This window comes from Electrophorus electricus, chromosome 1, assembly GCF_013358815.1.
Source record: "Electrophorus electricus isolate fEleEle1 chromosome 1, fEleEle1.pri, whole genome shotgun sequence".
NCBI classification, from domain to species: domain Eukaryota; kingdom Metazoa; phylum Chordata; class Actinopteri; order Gymnotiformes; family Gymnotidae; genus Electrophorus; species Electrophorus electricus.
Window position 1 is genome coordinate 92,501 of NC_049535.1, and position 17,471 is coordinate 109,971.

Here is a 17,471-nt window from a genome sequence, read left to right on the forward strand (position 1 = left end):
GAATTCACCATGGCCCCCACAACGCCCACCTCACTGGCTACTTCATTCAGGGTCAGCAAGAGATCACTGATGGCCTCCCTCATCAGCTGAGCCGCCTCAGTTATGGCTTGATGGGTAAGTATGGCCTGTAATTACACACATCAGCAAACGCCTGTGTCTTCTAGCATGAGCACTAATAACTAGTGCCAGTGAGAACAGGGAGGTGACCAGGACGCATGTGCTGTAGGCCGTATTAATAGGTGTAATCCGCTAAAGAGATCAGTTCCTGCAACTGTATTCTGCATGCTGATTGGCAGTTGTATCACAACTGTTTACACAAACGTGTACACAAATGCCCATGTGACAGTGAATATAGGTTCATTGGCACATGAATCCATATTCATATTGCAGACGATTTGAGTGTATGTCAAGGCATGTGTGGCTGTGTGTAAAACAGTGTGTGTGCGCTAGCACACATGTGGCTGTAAGTACATGTGTGTAAAAGAATGTGTGTGTGCAGGCGTGTGTATGTGCTTGTGTGTACGCACATGTATCTATAAGTGTATTTTTTGCATGTGTGTGTGTGAGAATCTGCCTGTATGTGGTCATGCATAATGGAACTGCATGTTGTGTGTGTGTGTGCCTGCACATATCGCAAGACGTGTGCGTATGTGTGTATTGCTAGATGTCTGCATGCACACACTGCTGGAGTTAAGTGTGTGTGTGTGTGTTTGTGTGTGTGTGTCTGTGTGTGCTAACAGTGCCAACCTTTGGATTGCCGCCTGCCTCCTTGGCAGCATAGAGCATCTGCAGCGTAGATTCCGCCAGGGTCTTCACCTGGTCCAGCACGGTCATCTGCTGCTGGTGGTGAAGCAGCAGAGATGCTACACCCACAGCTGCTCTGCACAGATCATCAAAACAGCTCACCAGCTGTGACATCTGTGGAGGACAAGAATGTGGAGTCACACAAAGAGTTCCAGACACAGTCATTTACAGTATTCCAAACACAATCATTGTTTAATAGTGTTAATACTGTATAGGTGTCTGGATAAAGATGAATAGTCTAAAAACAGTCTAAAAGGGGAGTGGTCTGTAAGCAGTCTGGATAAAGGGGAGTGGTCTGTAAGCAGTCTGGATAAAGGTAAGTGGTCTGTAAGAAGTATGGATAAAGGGGTGAGGTCTGTAAACACATTGTGTCCCAGCTGTGCCGCCTCCCCCTTAGCTGCGGTAGAGGTGGGCTCAATCAGGTGACCCACTTCCTCAACTGATGACATCAGTTTCTCCTGCAAAGCCTGATGGGTACAAAACAGCCTTGTAAATTCCACCTAAAAAGTACACTTCTACATGATTTCTTCTTCAGAATGACACCAGGATGCTTGTGCTGGCTGGTACCTGCAGGGAGATGTCTTGGGCAGGGAGACCCTGCGTAACGGCTGCAAGGAAGGCTTGCTCAAGCTCTCTGATGGCTTTGCTAATGCTCTCTATGGCACAGTCACATTCCCTCTGGCCTGGAGCTTTTTCTCTGTGGAACACAAAATAACACTTCAAAGCACTGAGGTGTTTCTCCAAAGTTCTGAAGTGTGTGTTTTCATATAGTACCTGATGGCAGCAATGAGGCTCTTGATGGAGTCAGACACCGTACGTGAGTGGCCAGCAAGTGTGGACCATGTTAGAGGGTCTTTAGGGTTCAGAACCAGTGAGCGTGCAGTATTCAAGAGGAGGATGGAGCTAGCCAGCATGGAGTGTGCTGACTGAAGGATAGGCAGCTGTGCAGCACAACCCTAAAGTTTAAAAGAGTTAGTGTAAAACCAGCCATAAAACCTCCACCTCCACGTGAGACCAACCGTAAAACCTCCACCTCAACGTGAGAACAGCCGTAAAACCTCCACCTCCATGTGAGAACAGCCGTAAAACCTCCACCTCCACGTGAGAACAGCCATAAAACCTCCACACACCTCTCTGCTTATTTGCGCAGGCACACTGGCAAACTCGGGGCTGGAAGCAAAAGTGGTCAGACTGCCCACAGCGTCAGTCAGAGGAGCTGCAGCAACACGACATTTCTCCCGATTCTCATCTGAAAAATCCCCATCCAGAGCCTGAGGAGCCACAACAACCAAACAGGTGTTAGAAAATGGCTAATGTACACTACACATATGTGTACATGAGTATAAACGCTTACATGTATGTACATAAGTATGTAAGTACACAAGTATGTATGTATGCACACACGCAAGTAAGTATGTATTTAAGTTAGTATGCAATTATGTCTTTACAGGTTTTTACTGATTAAATTGACAGGCTCATTCTACCAGTGAAGGCACCTTGATGGTTTTCACCAAGTTGGCAGTGTTGTTGGCCACCTCTTTGGCTGACTGGACAAAGTGTCGCTTGGCAACAGGGTTGTCGGTCCTAGAGGACGCCAGACGGCACACGTTACATAGTGCTGAGGTGTGCTTCGCCACAATGGTCGCCGCAGAGAGCACCTACATCTCACACACACACACATACACACACACACACACACACACACACACACACACACAACCATCATACACAGCAAACCAGCAGACAAACGTATTCAAGTATATGGTCACAATATGTTCCACTAAAAGCAAGTCCAGTTACCGTAAACAGCTAACGCTCTTTAAGACTTACCTGGGATGGACTACTGCCAGGGTCACTGAGGTTCTGACAGGCCATCCTGATCGCCTGATTTGCTCGTGCAAACTGAATGGTATCGACTAAGCCCTGTTGACCTGCTTGGCTGTTAGGATCTGACACGCCCACAAGGTAAGCAGCCTATAGTTGTGGGAGGAAAGGAATACTTGAAGTAACCAAATCACAGAAAGAGACCTGTGAGTACTCACACACTCACTGACATGCATGCAAACACATGCACGCAGGTGCAGACACACCAAGCAAACCTAAATTGAAAATATAACAAGCAGTCAAGATAGCAGTAAGGAATGAAATGTGTCCAATGCAGTGCAGGACATTTAAAGTTTTATGAAAAATGAAAACTTAATGGGAAGTACAGAAAGAAAGAGACTTCACTGATGTCCAGAGGTGTAATATAATGAATCTCTGGCAGGGGGGCGCTATGCTATGCCATTAATCACCTGTCCAGCTGCCTCTGTAAGTCCACAGAGGGCTTTAGAGGCCAGAGCCACACACTCTCCGAAAGCTTCCACATCTGCAACCTTGCAGTTATGGGAAATACCTGCCATAGACTCCCCAAGGACCTACACACACACACACACACACACACACACACACACACACACACACACACACACACACACAATGAAAAGGAGGATACACATTTACTTCTATGAACCTTAAATTGTTTATTCAAATCCAGGCATTGAAGTACCTTTGAGTTCTCCATGACATTCTCAATGCAGTCAAAATACGACGACTCACTGATTGGCTCATTAGGATGGTTTAACAGCTCCTCCACAGCCTAGAAACACACACACATATGGGTATATATTGTGTCCATATATACATTTATGGCATTTAGCTTTTACCTAAAGCAAATTACAATTTTGACTGAGTACAGCTTGAGCAATTGAGGGTTAAGTGTCTAGCTCAGGGGCCCCACAGTGGGAACTTGGCAGTGGTGGAGCTTGAACCAGCAACCCTCTGATTACAAGTACCTTAACCACTTAATTTGCATCAGGCAAATTAAGGATGAGAGAGAGAGAGAGAGAGAGAGAGAGAGAGAGAAAGAAAGAAAGAAAGAAAGAAAGAAAGAAAGAAAGAAAGAAAGAAAGAAAGAAAGAAAGAAAGAGATGGAGGGATCCAGAGAGGGAGGGACTACCTGGAGTTCTCTGAGTGCATTGTCACACTCCTTTTGCCCTGGTCCTTGCAGTGTACACAAAGTAATCAGATGGTTTATGCTGTCAGTTACAGACCTGCACGCACACACACACACACACACACACACACACACACACACACACACTACACAGTTAAAGCTGAATTGGCATACAGGCCTGCGGATGAGATGGGTATCGAAAAAAAAAATCATTACGTCTACTACTGTCCATTATAGCTGCTGATCTTATTTTAGGTGACAATACACACCAAACCAATTTTTCCTTTTATTGCTAAGATTTTCAAATGTGTCACACAGTGACACAAATGTGGACCCAGAAAAGACTACAAACATGATACTCAAAAGACCAAACACCATTCAAAAGAACAGAAGCACACCAATGTACTATAAAAAAAACCGCACAAATTCAATATTAAAAAAAAACACATATGCACCAAAAGCACCATAAAGAGGTTTATGGAACTGCAAACACACCTGGCAGCTCCTGTCAGCAGGCTTTTAGCGATAGCTGCTCCAGGGTCCAGAGACAGAGACTTAGCAGCCAGCAGCAGTTTACTGGAGGCCATGGAGATGTTTTTCAGAGTACCAATCACCTGGAGCTGATTATCTTTACACTACAAAAACAACACAAAATCCTTATCTCATATACCTCAATATAATACACCTTATACTGACACCCTAGTGGCTGGTGAGTGTAATAGGAGGCAGAGGGCATTATTGTTCCACCCTTTCCTGTTCAGTCATTATTTGAGCTGATTTGAGCTTTTTTGCCCCTACAGAGTTGAGCTCCAACCGTGAGCACACACCCCTTAACCCATTAATCAAGGAATTCAATAGCATCTGAACATCCAGGCCGGGTGTGTTGGAGCCCAACTCTGGAGGGCGGTGGATCTCTGTTCTGGAGTTAGGTAGCCATGTATTAGCCTGTTTCCAACCCAGCTGAACGTGCCTGTGTGTGGCCTGCCATCTCAATGCCTGCATTAAGAAACTCATCAAAATCCTCGCTGAACTTTCCAGAAGCATCTGCAAGCTGGTGGCTTGTTCCCCTGGAGGCGTGAACTACATCTCCTGCAGACTGATTCAGATCAGCTGCCGTCTGGCTAAGGTCCATCTGTGCTTCTTGGAAGGACCTGCAGCACGGAGGGACCTGTGGAGGAGAGTGCAGTGCTGGGCTGTAGGCTGGAACAGCAGAAGGGAAGGAACACGCCTGCAGTGGTGCTGCATAAATGCTAATCCTAACCCCTATCCCTAACCTCACCCCATCCCTAAACCTCACCCCTATCCCTAACACCTAATCCTAACCCCTATCCCTAACACCTAACCCTAACCTTAACCCCAACCCCTAACCCTTCTAACCCTAACCCTTCTAACCCCAACCCCTATCCCTAACCTTAACCCCAACCCCTAACCCTTCTAACCCCAACCCCTATCCCTAACACCTAACCCTTATCCCTAACACCTAACCCTTATCCCTAACACCTAACCCTAACCCTTATCCCTAACCCCTAATCCTTAAACCCTAACTGCTAACCCTAACCTCCAACCTAACCTAATTCTAACCTAACCGGAAACCCAGCCCTTACCCTAACCTCTATTCCCTAACCCTAAACCTAACCCCTAAATGTAAACCTAACCCTGCTGTGTGCACTCACCGTGTCCAGCTGCAGCTTCTTAGTGGCTTCTGCAATGCTCTTCAGAGCCAGATCAACATCCTTCTGTCCTGGCAGACAGCTCACACACATGCTGAGGGAGTGTGAAACAGCCTTCGCCACCTGACACACACACACACACACACATACACACACACACCAAGTCAATCATATACACATGCACACACAGGAATATCTTTCTTTTGCAGAAAAAAAAGCACACCTGCTCTGGTTTTGGCCACCGATTAGAAACACATGCCTGCACACGCACCTCAGCTAACTTCTGTTGGCTCTCTGTATCGCCATGGCTCAGCAGCACCTGTCTGGCCTTGGAGAACAGCTCAGCTGAACCCTCCATAAAATCTCGGCCTGAGTCCAACATGGCAGAGGCTACTGCAGGGTCAGAGGTCGCTGCTGCCACACCCATTACCGCCTGTGCAAGTCTTTTCAGAGCTAGAACAGTCTCTCTGACAGCAACACCTGACACACACACACACACATACATACATTCCCTTGTGAAAAGTGGGGATAGTATGTATGTTTGTGAGAAAGAGTGTGTGCATGTGTGTGCATGTGTATGTGCATGGGTGCATACGTGTGTATATGTATGTGTGTGTGTGTGTGTGTGTGTGTGTGTGTATTACCTGTGTAATGCTCATTGCCTTGTGCAGTGCAGGTAAGCAGCTGAGCCATGAAAGATCCAAAAACTTTAGATGTGCTGCCAAGGTCCTGTGCACATTTCTCCAACTACAACACACACACCCACACACACAGATAATTCAGTACGTATATTACATAGTTGAGGTTGATTTCACATATGACTGTGGCCCCACTGACCGATTCTCCAGGCAGAGGTCTGAGCTGCTGTTTAACAGTGGCCATCTTAGCCTGGCTGAGCTGGTTGCTCAGTGTCTGTATGACTGAGAGGACTGAGTCCATCTCCTCCACACCACTCGCCTCCTGAACCTGCACAGAGGAACGCACCTGAACACAAACATTCCACATCCCGCAACATCTGCTAATTCATATAAAGAATTCAAATAAAAGTCAAATAAATAATTCCCTCAGCTACCTTTACCCCAATACCACTGTTGATATATTTATAATTACCCTTGAATATAAATAACAGACCCATTCCTGAGCTCTTTTTAAAATTTTAGACTATGTGGAGAGTTGTGGATCATTTGGTCTATGTTATAACTAGTAGTGGATAAGTGTGACAATACCCGGGGAGGTCCCTCCAGCCTTGTACATAAACAGAAAAGTCTTAAGGCTGCTGAGCAGTGGAGAAGTACCACTAGGGAGTTAGGGTTAGGGGCATATGGGTAGGAGTGCTGAAATACCACTAGGGAGTTAGGGGCTTATGGGTAGGAGTGCTGAAATACCACTAGGGTTAGAGTGTTAGCGTTAGGAATACGCTGCGTCTCCCCATGTTAGGGTTAGTTAGTTTTTTGGGGGTTTTTTTGTGTGTGTGTCTGTGTCTGTGTGGCACCTGCTTTATGGCTGTGTGAAGCTCTGCCAGGCTGGTGTCCAGGTTCCTGGCACACAGCCCCAGCTGCAAGGCCGCCGATGGGTCTGTGACCGTTGGAACAGAGCACTTGGCTGAGGCCACCATCTGACCGCCAGGCTAAACAGGAAATAGAAATACAATAATAAAATGAATAAAAAATACAAGGACTGGTTGGAATGAGGAAGGAGTATAAACATGTTAAAAGGTCTTAAGGAAAATGAAGAGTGGTGTGTAAAACTAATGGACACATTTTCACAGATCTACTAGTGGTCAACTTGCAGTGTAATTTTCCATATCAAACACTCTCATTAAGCCCTTCAGGGGGTCGGCTGGCACCATGGGTACCTGGAGGAAGTTCTGGCTGGCAACGATGAGGGCGAGCTGGGAACTGCCCTTCTCAGGCTGGCCCTGACTGTTCCGCACACCTTGCACCAGGTGAGGGATGTGCTCAGCCAGTACCTAACACACACGCATGCACACACATACAACCCCCACCTCAATGAACAGCAGGCTTAGTTAGTCGTACAAAAGTGCATGCACATACAGATTGTACCTTGCAGCTCTGCACCAGTTGCTGGTGGGCAGCAGTGTTCTTGTTGGATCCTGCTGCATTCTGGGCTGCTGCAATGGTCTGAGTGGCAGCAGCGGCAGCCTGCCTGGAGGCATTCTGAGGGGAGAGAAACAACTATATCTGAGGAATAGCTTTATATATATATATATATATATATATATATATATATATATATATATATATATATATATATATATATATATATATATATATATATATATATGAGTCGGCAGAGACTGACCTCCAGCCTGGTGATCAGCTTCTTTTTGGTGGCATTGGTGGTGTTGTGGGTGGTGGTGTTGTGGGCGGCGGCGTTGGTGGCTACACGCAGCCCCTCCGCTGCCTCCCACAGCTTCTGCTGCTGGTCCTCATTTTCCGGACATGCTGCTGCCCCCTAAACACACATACACACACGCAAGCATTCACATGCCCAGACACACAAATTCCAATCACTGATACCAACCTCTACAACAGTCCTCTTCTAATCATGCACACTGCCTGTATGATGTTGTGTTTCCTTCATGGGAAACACAACATTGTATTTGAGTGTATGTCAGGGTATGTGGCACACAATATTCTTCTCTCTGTTCTCTCTCAAGGCTTGGTGTGACTGGCTCTGCTTGGAGATGGTTTCAGTCCTATTTGGAGGGACAGTCCTATCAGGTGACATGGAGAGGATCCACATCCAAACCGTGTAGACTCTCCACTGGTGTTCCACAGGGCTCAGTAATAGGCCCCCTTCTCTTCTCTCTGTGCACTCGTTCTCTTGGTGATCTTATATTTACGGCATTTAGCAGACGCTCTTATCCAGAGTGACTTCAAAAGTGCTTTGTCATTTACAGTAGGTTAAAGAATACTGTAGAATATAGGGATGAATGCGGATACCTAGAAGTACAAAATACATATGGTCTATCTTAAACAATGATAAGTGCTGCTTTAAGCAAATTAACTATTTCATTATGTAGATAAAACAGAAATTCTGTCCATAGACAGTAGATGGCCTACCAGCAAGAGTTGAGTAGTTACTCAATATTTATTTCTAGAATCATAATGTAATTTTTCATGAAAATACATACATCAGGTTAAATCAGTGTTGAGAGATATGTTGTGTTAGTGTCAGTGTGTCAGCATGGCAGTATGTTATTGGCATTATGTCAGTTAGTTAGTGTGTTAGTGGCAGCATGTTAGTGGGTAGTGTGTTAGTGGCAGTGTGGTAGTGTGTTAGTGGCAGTGCGTTATTGTCAGCGTGGTAGTGTTTTAGTGGCAACGTGTTAGTGTGTTAGCGGTCAGTCGGTGTTTCAGTGGCAGTGTGTCGCTGCGGTACGAGAATGTTTCTTGACCTTTGCAGCTTCCACCATGAGCGCTGTGGCATCGGCCAGAAGTTTGGCAGCAGCAAGGAGCTTTTTCGAGTTGTCCACGTCAACTTCCATCTCTGCATCTGACCTCAGAGCATTTATTAGGTCAGAGGTCGCCTGTGCCAGAACCCGTGCCTGCCTCACCATCTCACCTGAGAGAGAGAGAGAGAGAGAGAGAGAGAGAGAGAGAGAGTGTGAGTGAGTGTGTGTGTGTGTGTGTGTGTGTGTTTGTGCGTGCGTGTGCTTCTCTCACCAGCATCTCCCATAGAGCTGAAGATGTTCTCTGTAACGGTCATGATGGCATCTGTGGCCTGGTCGTAGCGTCCAACTGACTCTCTCCAAGTGGTGAAGTTACGCACGTGTGCCAGCAGCTCAGCGAGTGCCTGGCTCACCACACTAGCAGCTGCACTAACTGCGTGAAGCAGCTCGTTGTCGGGGTTGGCACAGACGCAGGCCTCCACACAGCTCTCCACCGAGCGCTCCACCAACCGCACCGCCTCCACCAGCTGCTCCTGACACTCTAGCAAACTCATGGTGGGGCTCACCACCTCAATACAGGGCCAGGAAAATTAGATTACACACACACACACACACACACACACGCACACACACACACACTCAGTTAACCCCCCCGCCCCACACACACACACTGCTTACACACATCCAAAAATAGCTTAAAACATACATACACCTACAACAAATGGCTTACACACACACACACACACACACACACACACACACACACACACACACACACACACACACACACACCTTATACATCTTTAGGCTGCTTTGGTGTGTTTTGCTGAGGTGGAGCACACATACTCACACATATATGAGTGGAGCACACATACTCTACCTTGGCACAGGCTACCAGCTGGGAGGTGGAGAGGGCGCACTGGGTTGCTGCGGTGATGATTGTGTTCTGCAAGACCATATCCTCAGACACTTGGGCTACATTCTTCGCCTTCAGAACCATCATGGCTGCCGCGTTCGCTACGGCCTTAGCTAGACTCATCAGAACATCCTGGAACAAACACCCCCAGCATGACAGTCACAATGACAGACACACAGTATCTCAGTGGTTAAGGTACTCCACTAGTAATAAGATGGCTGCCAGTTCAAGCCCCACCACTGCCACTGTTGCCCTTAACTCTCAATTACTCAAGTTGTACTCAGTTATAATTGTAAGTTGCTTTGGATAAAAGTGTCAGCTAAATTCTGTAAATGTAAAATACACTCTAAAAATAGAGAAAATTGTACCTGGAATCGTTCATCAGTGTCATTCTCCTCAATCTGTCGGAGGAGGTCTCCACTGGCCTGACCAATATGACCAGCTGCAGTCAATACAGTCTGTCGAGGCTGTAAGCAAACGAGAAAATCAAATACACACATACATGTGTGCACACACAAACATTTGCACATAAAGTCATTCTTTGGTTTTGCATTCTGCATTTTATTTTTTTTTGCATTTCTTCTTTATTAGTAGACAAATGGAAAGCCCAAATGAATTAACTAACTGATAGAACAAGAAAAACTATTGATGGTGAGAGCAAGGTCACCTCTACAAACAGACAAACTAACATCCCACCAACCCTACATCCACCTCAGCCACCCACAAACCCACCCTACACCCATCAGGCAGTCACCTGTCCTGAGGCAGGCTCCACAGCTATGAGCAGGTCAGAGACGGCTCCTGTCAGCGTCCTGGCAGCCCGTAGCAGGTCCCGCCCGCTGCCCACCTCGTCTTCCATCAGGCCTGCAAGCAGCTTCACCCCCTGGGACATCTCCGTCAGGTTAGAGGAGATGGTGGTGATGGCACAGCCAACTGCTGTGTAATCCGTGTCTAACGGGTCTCCTACAAGGCACAGATGGGCACCACACCTCTATCCTCATGTCCTGTACCAAAATCCTTAAGAGCCATTTTACCACAACAACATTAGTGCCAAACATGGTCTTAAGGTACCCACACTGGTGAATAACTACTGACATTATAGTCTAAGAGTAAATGCAATCCCAGTCCTAGTCCCAGTCCCAGGCCAAGAAACATGCCATCTATGTCAAATCTGGATTACGAACAAGATGTAGGATCCAAGTCAGAATATCTTGAATGAAGTCTTCTGCCAGAAATTACTAATATGGCTGATACTTCATGAATAGGCTTTTAAGCATAATATAATTTACATTATCTAACTAGCATATTTTGAACTGTTCCCATGACCATTTCAGTAGTAATAGCTTTCCTGGGTTAAATTACTTTATTTTATTACCTGCTGTCAGATTGACGACGGAGGCAGTGCCAGCTGTAATGGCCCCAACCTGAGAGTGGATCTCGTGTTTGGACTCATCAACCTTGTTCTGGTTCCACATTTTGGAGGCCTGACAATGAGGACAAAGGAGAGAACAGATCACTTTGTAAAGAGGGACACAGCAGCTGAATTTACATGTCCATGAGTGACACTACAACCCCAAACTTCAACCCTAACCCTCAACCCCACTCGTTTTGCCCGTGATACTTAACATTCGTCAGTACAGGATATAGAGCAGAGTGTTAATTTACCACTGAAGGGTATGCATTACATGAATCTGAACAATAAGATGGATCTATATGTGTGTGTGAGGGAGTGAGTGTGTGTGTGTGAGAGAGGGAGGGAGTGAGTGTGTGTGAGAGAGAGGGAGGGAGTGAGTGTGTGTGAGAGAGGGAGGGAGTGAGTGTGTGTGAGAGAGGGAGGGAGTGAGTGTGTGTGAGAGAGGGAGGGAGTGAGTGTGTGTGAGAGAGGGAGGGAGTGAGTGAGTGAGTGAGTGTGTGTGTCTGTGTGTGAAAGAGGGAGTGAGTGTGTGTGTGTGTGTTTGTGTGTGAGTGAGTGAGTGAGTGAGTGAGTGTGTGTGTGTGTGTGTGTGTGTGTGTGTGTGTGAGAGAGGGAGTGAGTGTGTGTGTGTGTGTGTGTGTGTGTGTGTGTGTGTGTGTGTATACCCAGTCATCTCCCAGTGAGGCGATGTCCTCCGTGCCTTCCAAGTGAAGCTGGGCCTTCTGCACAGCCTGCATGCTGGTGTTAATGGTTCCCACCAGAGCCTGTTGGGCTGCACTCTGACCAACCAGGATAATGAAATAACACAGGAATCTCATCTCAAAAACACACTCATCTCAGCAGTGCTCCATGTGTTGTGATATTGCGTTATTATGTACACAGTTCATTAAAATGACAATACTTTTCAACTCTCCAGAAATATATATTTTTAAAAGCTATTAAAATAGAAAAAACAAAGTTATAGTTGTGTAGTCACTAGACCCTGTTGTGATGTATAGTTGTGTAGTCACCAGACCCTGTATTAATCAGGCCTATGATTTGTATGTTGTGATTTGTCAGAATGTGTGTGACGTCTTACCAGTGGAGGCATGTGCCCAAGATGCATCTGTCCAGTGGTGATCTGTTGCTGTGGAGACGGCATAGTACCCAAACTTAGAGTTTCCGGGGCAACAGAGCTGGAGCGCAGCACACCTGGTAAGGCCACTAAGCCATACTCGGGCTGTCCAACCCTGTTTGACTGCTGTTGTACAACGGTAGACCTGAAGAAAGGGGTACAGAGGGAGAGGGGGTGGGAGAGAGAGAAGATTTGAACCAAATTAAATTAAACCACCTTAATCAGTTTTAGCCACATGAATTTTACCAGTCATATCAATAAAACAATTCCACAATAGGAAGTTCCTTAATAAAATAGTGTCAACTTAGCTAATATATAGCTAAATTAAGTCAAACTTTTTCATCCTCCCATTACAGAAGATGTCATTTTTGGAACAAAATACAGTTTTTTTGTTTGTTTTTAGTTTTAGTTTTTTGCTGGGCATTGAGAATTACTCAAACCTAAGACTTCAAGTATTAGAAGCTCACAGTAATTTACTTTAGGATGAAGTTCAGATGTTAAGAAGACGGTGTGTTTCCTGGGAATACAACAGGACCCAAATACATCAGTGGGTATATGAGTAAACTAGTTTGAGAACTTCCTTAAAGGTCATTTAATGACCTTCCTGATACCAGACCCTACAGAGATGGCCTGTTACAGAAGATTCATTTAGACTTACATGTTTCAAGATAACTACATGAAACATTAGTGGAGGCTCCACCTAATAGACATTCTATTGTACACTTTGCTGACAGTGTCATGATAGTTATTAATTAACAAGTCAAAGTGTCCTGGGAATAATAACAGAATATCAGAATATCTCAAGTTCCACTGCAGCCTGTACACAAGGGGCCAGATTCATAAAACTGCGGCATACAAAATGTGAAACATGGTGTTTTAATTCCTATTCATAAAGTCACCGTGGTGATAATTGGCACACTGGTGTCAGCTCACTGCTACTGTAAACTCACTTGTGCTGAAGGTGAAAGCCAATCAAATGAGACATTTAAATGAATCCACATATATTAAAGACACGCCTAGAGACATATGACTGACTGACTAACCCCAGTTACTAACCCCAGTGTACCAATGGTACACTATCTGCCAGTTGTATAAAAATGTAATGTGGTTTATCTTAAATTTCACAAAAACACTAACTGGATGGTTGCATTGAGTTGATTTCAGTTCTTCTTCTAAATCATGGCAGAGCAGCAAAACTGTATCTGTATTGTTTTAAATCAAATCACCTTCATCTCTGTGTTCTCCTACTTACTCCAAACAGCCCAAAAATGTGATTTTTAAATAACTTTGTCAATTATTAAATTGATGCACGTGCAATTTTGTTTATGCTTTGCAAGTGTGACCAAACACTGTCAGAGAAAAGAGCATCTAATCCAGACTGTCTTCTTACTGGGACATTTACCGTCAGACCAGGTGGTATCGTTTGTGAAGTAGTGCTTTGTTATGAATTGCTAATGTCATATGCAAATTCAGCAGCATTATATATCATGCAAAGGATAAAATACGCATTTATGAATAAGAAAACCTGTTACTTTGGTACTGCTTGCTGTTAACATCGCTTGAAATGTGGCAATATGTTTTATGAATTTGCTCTGGGTTCAAGATTTCATCATAAGGACACTGTAGTGGTCTGGTCTATAGTGACCCGGTCTTGTTCAACACCATGTGGCTGAACAATGATCAAATGTAGTGTCAAACAGGCAGGTGGAGCTCATTATCATGTTACAAACATTGCTTTCCACATCAACACAAAACAAAACAAAAGTGTGTGTGCATGCATGTGTGTTGCATACTTCTTTGGAGAGATGGATTCCTCCAGCATGGCAGCTTCTTCATCACTTTCTAGACCAAAGCGATCTTTACTTTGCTTCTGCAGAGTGGTGTCACACACACACACACACACACACACACACACACACACACACACACACACACACACACACACACACACACACACACACACACAGTCCATCACTACATGAAAACACACCTGGTCCAGGTTCTCTAAACATTGAGAGTTTTAGCTAAAACACGCATCATTTCAGATTTTAGAATTTCTACTCAAGTCTTGGACTCGAGGCCAGTATAAACGTTCTTCTACAATGTAGGCTTTTGACTTTGGAAACTAGTTATTTCTATTATATATTGCATAGTGCTCATAATGGTGTGGTTGAAGCCCCTAGGTACCTTTTTGAGGATGATGTCAATGTAGCCAGCTATTAGCTGAGAGATCTGCTCCCCCTCTGTGGTCTGGACAGAGTAATAGCTTTCCTGATACTCTCCAAAATCCTACACACATTCACATGCACAAAAGACATTTCACAGGATTTTTTGAGCCAGTGTGAAACACAATGAGCTTTTCTGAGGCGTGAGTGTGTGATCAGTACCAGCGTGAAGCTCTTCGGTGATGCAGCCCATCTCTTCACCCTAGTCAGGGGCCAGTCCTGTAGCACTTCTTTGGTTTTCTCATCCACTCGCATCACAGACTCTTTAGTTACTCCCAACAATCGAGGCACAAGTTTATTCTTGCTCTTCAGCTTCTCCTGAGAAACCAAGCCGTCCAAATGGATTCAGTTCCTTTTACCACACGTATGCACTAATAAAGACTGAGGCTCCTGAACTCAGGTCCTGCATAAACGTGTCCACTGAGCACTGGACCAAAGAATCAGCTCTGTAGCACAGCAGCCAGAGTGAGCTCCCATGTGTGCGCTCCCAGCTCTCCAACGCTAACCCTAACCCTAACCCCAATCCTAGCCCTACTCTGTCACCTAGTACTAAGTTTCAGCAGGTTTTAAGACTACATTAGTGACATTGCTATAACAACTGTTTTGATAACAGTCACCACCTGGTTTGCTGAGGTCCAGCCAGGGGACAGGTGGAGTGCTGCTTCTATAATGATGATTTAAATAACACACAGCAAACATTTTACCTTACAGTGTCATCAACACAACAGCATAATACCGTTAATGCATGGACCCTAAAATCAAAAGAAGAGGGAAGGAGTAGCAGAATTCTGGAGCCTGAATTCTTCTCAGATAATGAAAGAAGACAAAAAGAAGCAAAGCTGAAGTAAGCAGACAATGAAACACACACCAAGGCATCTATGCAAGTGCATGAGTGTGCGCACACACACACACACACACACACACACACACACACACACACACACACACACACACACACACACACACACACACACTTACTTTCACAAGGAAGAAGGAGACTCCATAGGTTCTGAGTGACCTGGCCAGTTTCACATATTTCACTTTAGATTCAATCTCTGTCATCTCTCCACATGCCTTCTGTTCCTGCATGAGTCACACATGTCACTCAATAAAACAACTCAACATGCATTCATCACTCAGTAAAACAACACAGCCTATATTAGTAAATAAATATACAGAATTTAAATATTTAAATAAATATACAGAACTTTCACATCAGCATATGTTTTGTAAATGTAAACTCGCACTGACCTGAAAGATTTTCTTTTCAGCTCCTCTCTGCTTCATGTATTCTTTAGGAAGGAACTCCTTTAAGCTGAAACAAGACTAGGGTTAGGGTTAGGGTTAGGAAGGGGTTAGGGTTAGGGTGGAGAAGGGGTGGGCAGAGGGACAGAGAGGGCGGAGGGGCAGTTTGGCAGGTGACTTACTCCAGGAATCCAGCTTTGTGCTTGTGCTCAATATGAGGGCCAAATTGGATGTGTGTTTGAATGCCCCCAAACACAGAAGCCTTGTCAAAGGAGACTGGGTGAGAACCATTCAGAATGTCATCACGAGCCTGTAAAACAAGCAAAGCCACCACCCCCCCGCCACACACACACACAGCCTTGATAAACCACACTGAAGCTCCCCACAAAGCTTCAGTAGCATGGAAACATACAGATCATCAAAGAGCTTTAGGGCTAGGGAAGGGTCTGACCTGGACATACAGCAGGTTCAGCTGAACTGGGTCCCGAGAGTCCACATTCAAATCAGAGTAGAAGAACTTTCGCCTCAACAGCAGAGTTTCGCTCGCCACAATACCCTGTTCACGAAACGTTCGACCATGGTCCAGCCAGTTCACTGAGAGAGAGAGAATGTGAAATAATCACCAAATACACTGAACTTACTTGACAAAATGTGAGATGATCCACTCCAACTTAAGATGTCTGTCTAATACTATCTGCCCATGCTGTCAGGAGAAAAGAAAGAAAGCAGCACATGAGTCATGGTAATTAGCCCACCCAAACACACCCACACACACACCCAAACACCCCCCCCAAACACACACACACACACACACCCAAAAACACCCCCCCATACCCAAACACACACAACCACACACACCCACACACACCCAAACACACACCCACACACACCCCCAAACACACACCCCCCCAAACACACACACACCCACACACCCAAACACACACACAACCACACCCACCCACACACACCCAAACACACACACAACCACACCCACCCACACACACCCAAACACACACCCCCAAACACACACCCACACCCAAAAACACACAACCACACACACCCACACCCAAACACACCCACCCAAACACACCCACCCACACCCACCCAAACACACACAACCACACCCACCCACACAACTACACCCACCCACACACAACCACACACCCACACACACCCACACACAACCACACCCACACACCCAAACACACATACCCACACACCCACCCCCCAAACACACACACACACACCCAAACACACCCACACCCACAAACACACCCACCCCCAAACACACACACCCAAACACACCCACACCCACCCACCCACACCCACCCCCAAACCCAAACACACACACACCCAAACACACACAACCCAAAATACACACACACACCCACACACACACCAAACACACACCCACACACACACCCGATACACACACACACCCCAAATACACACACACCCACACACAAACACCCCCAAACACACACACACACACACCCATAGACACACCCCCATACACACACACACTTCCCCAAACACACACCCCCAAACACACACAAACACACCCCCATACACACCCCCCCAAACACAATACACCTAAATAACCCCCCCCAAACACAACCATACACAACAACCACCCACACACACCCAAACATACACACACAGCCCAGTTTGTA

The 17,471-nt window shown here is 45.6% G+C and overlaps 1 protein-coding gene across 4 annotated transcripts in view; it reads right to left on the reverse strand.

Moving 5' to 3' along the window:
- The window catches only part of LOC113584703 (talin-2-like), a 44,692-nt gene that overhangs the window by 13,632 nt on the left and 13,589 nt on the right, over positions 1–17,471 (reverse strand). For 3 of the 4 annotated variants that reach the window (XM_035527960.1, XM_035527963.1, XM_035527951.1), the window contains exons 6-41: positions 16,250–16,392; positions 15,981–16,108; positions 15,805–15,868; positions 15,532–15,636; positions 14,716–14,871; positions 14,516–14,617; positions 14,122–14,198; positions 12,293–12,473; positions 11,880–11,993; positions 11,176–11,284; positions 10,555–10,763; positions 10,169–10,267; positions 9,765–9,932; positions 9,159–9,453; positions 8,891–9,057; positions 7,792–7,944; positions 7,533–7,646; positions 7,325–7,438; positions 6,962–7,096; positions 6,307–6,435; positions 6,114–6,216; positions 5,741–5,949; positions 5,473–5,592; positions 4,770–4,967; positions 4,295–4,434; positions 3,803–3,896; positions 3,353–3,442; positions 3,099–3,221; positions 2,635–2,778; positions 2,301–2,462; positions 1,935–2,075; positions 1,579–1,760; positions 1,372–1,501; positions 1,170–1,271; positions 748–918; positions 1–125 (exon numbers count right to left, since the gene is read on the reverse strand). The exon at positions 1–125 is cut by the window's left edge and continues 22 nt beyond it. In XM_035527960.1, the coding sequence (XP_035383853.1) occupies positions 1–125; positions 748–918; positions 1,170–1,271; positions 1,372–1,501; positions 1,579–1,760; positions 1,935–2,075; positions 2,301–2,462; positions 2,635–2,778; positions 3,099–3,221; positions 3,353–3,442; positions 3,803–3,896; positions 4,295–4,434; positions 4,770–4,967; positions 5,473–5,592; positions 5,741–5,949; positions 6,114–6,216; positions 6,307–6,435; positions 6,962–7,096; positions 7,325–7,438; positions 7,533–7,646; positions 7,792–7,944; positions 8,891–9,057; positions 9,159–9,453; positions 9,765–9,932; positions 10,169–10,267; positions 10,555–10,763; positions 11,176–11,284; positions 11,880–11,993; positions 12,293–12,473; positions 14,122–14,198; positions 14,516–14,617; positions 14,716–14,871; positions 15,532–15,636; positions 15,805–15,868; positions 15,981–16,108; positions 16,250–16,392 (4,996 nt within the window). Of the gene's footprint in view, positions 126–747; positions 919–1,169; positions 1,272–1,371; positions 1,502–1,578; positions 1,761–1,934; positions 2,076–2,300; positions 2,463–2,634; positions 2,779–3,098; positions 3,222–3,352; positions 3,443–3,802; positions 3,897–4,294; positions 4,435–4,769; positions 4,968–5,472; positions 5,593–5,740; positions 5,950–6,113; positions 6,217–6,306; positions 6,436–6,961; positions 7,097–7,324; positions 7,439–7,532; positions 7,647–7,791; positions 7,945–8,890; positions 9,058–9,158; positions 9,454–9,764; positions 9,933–10,168; positions 10,268–10,554; positions 10,764–11,175; positions 11,285–11,879; positions 11,994–12,292; positions 12,474–14,121; positions 14,199–14,515; positions 14,618–14,715; positions 14,872–15,531; positions 15,637–15,804; positions 15,880–15,980; positions 16,109–16,249; positions 16,393–17,471 lie in introns of those variants that run through there. The other variant, XM_035527965.1, reaches the window with a different exon arrangement.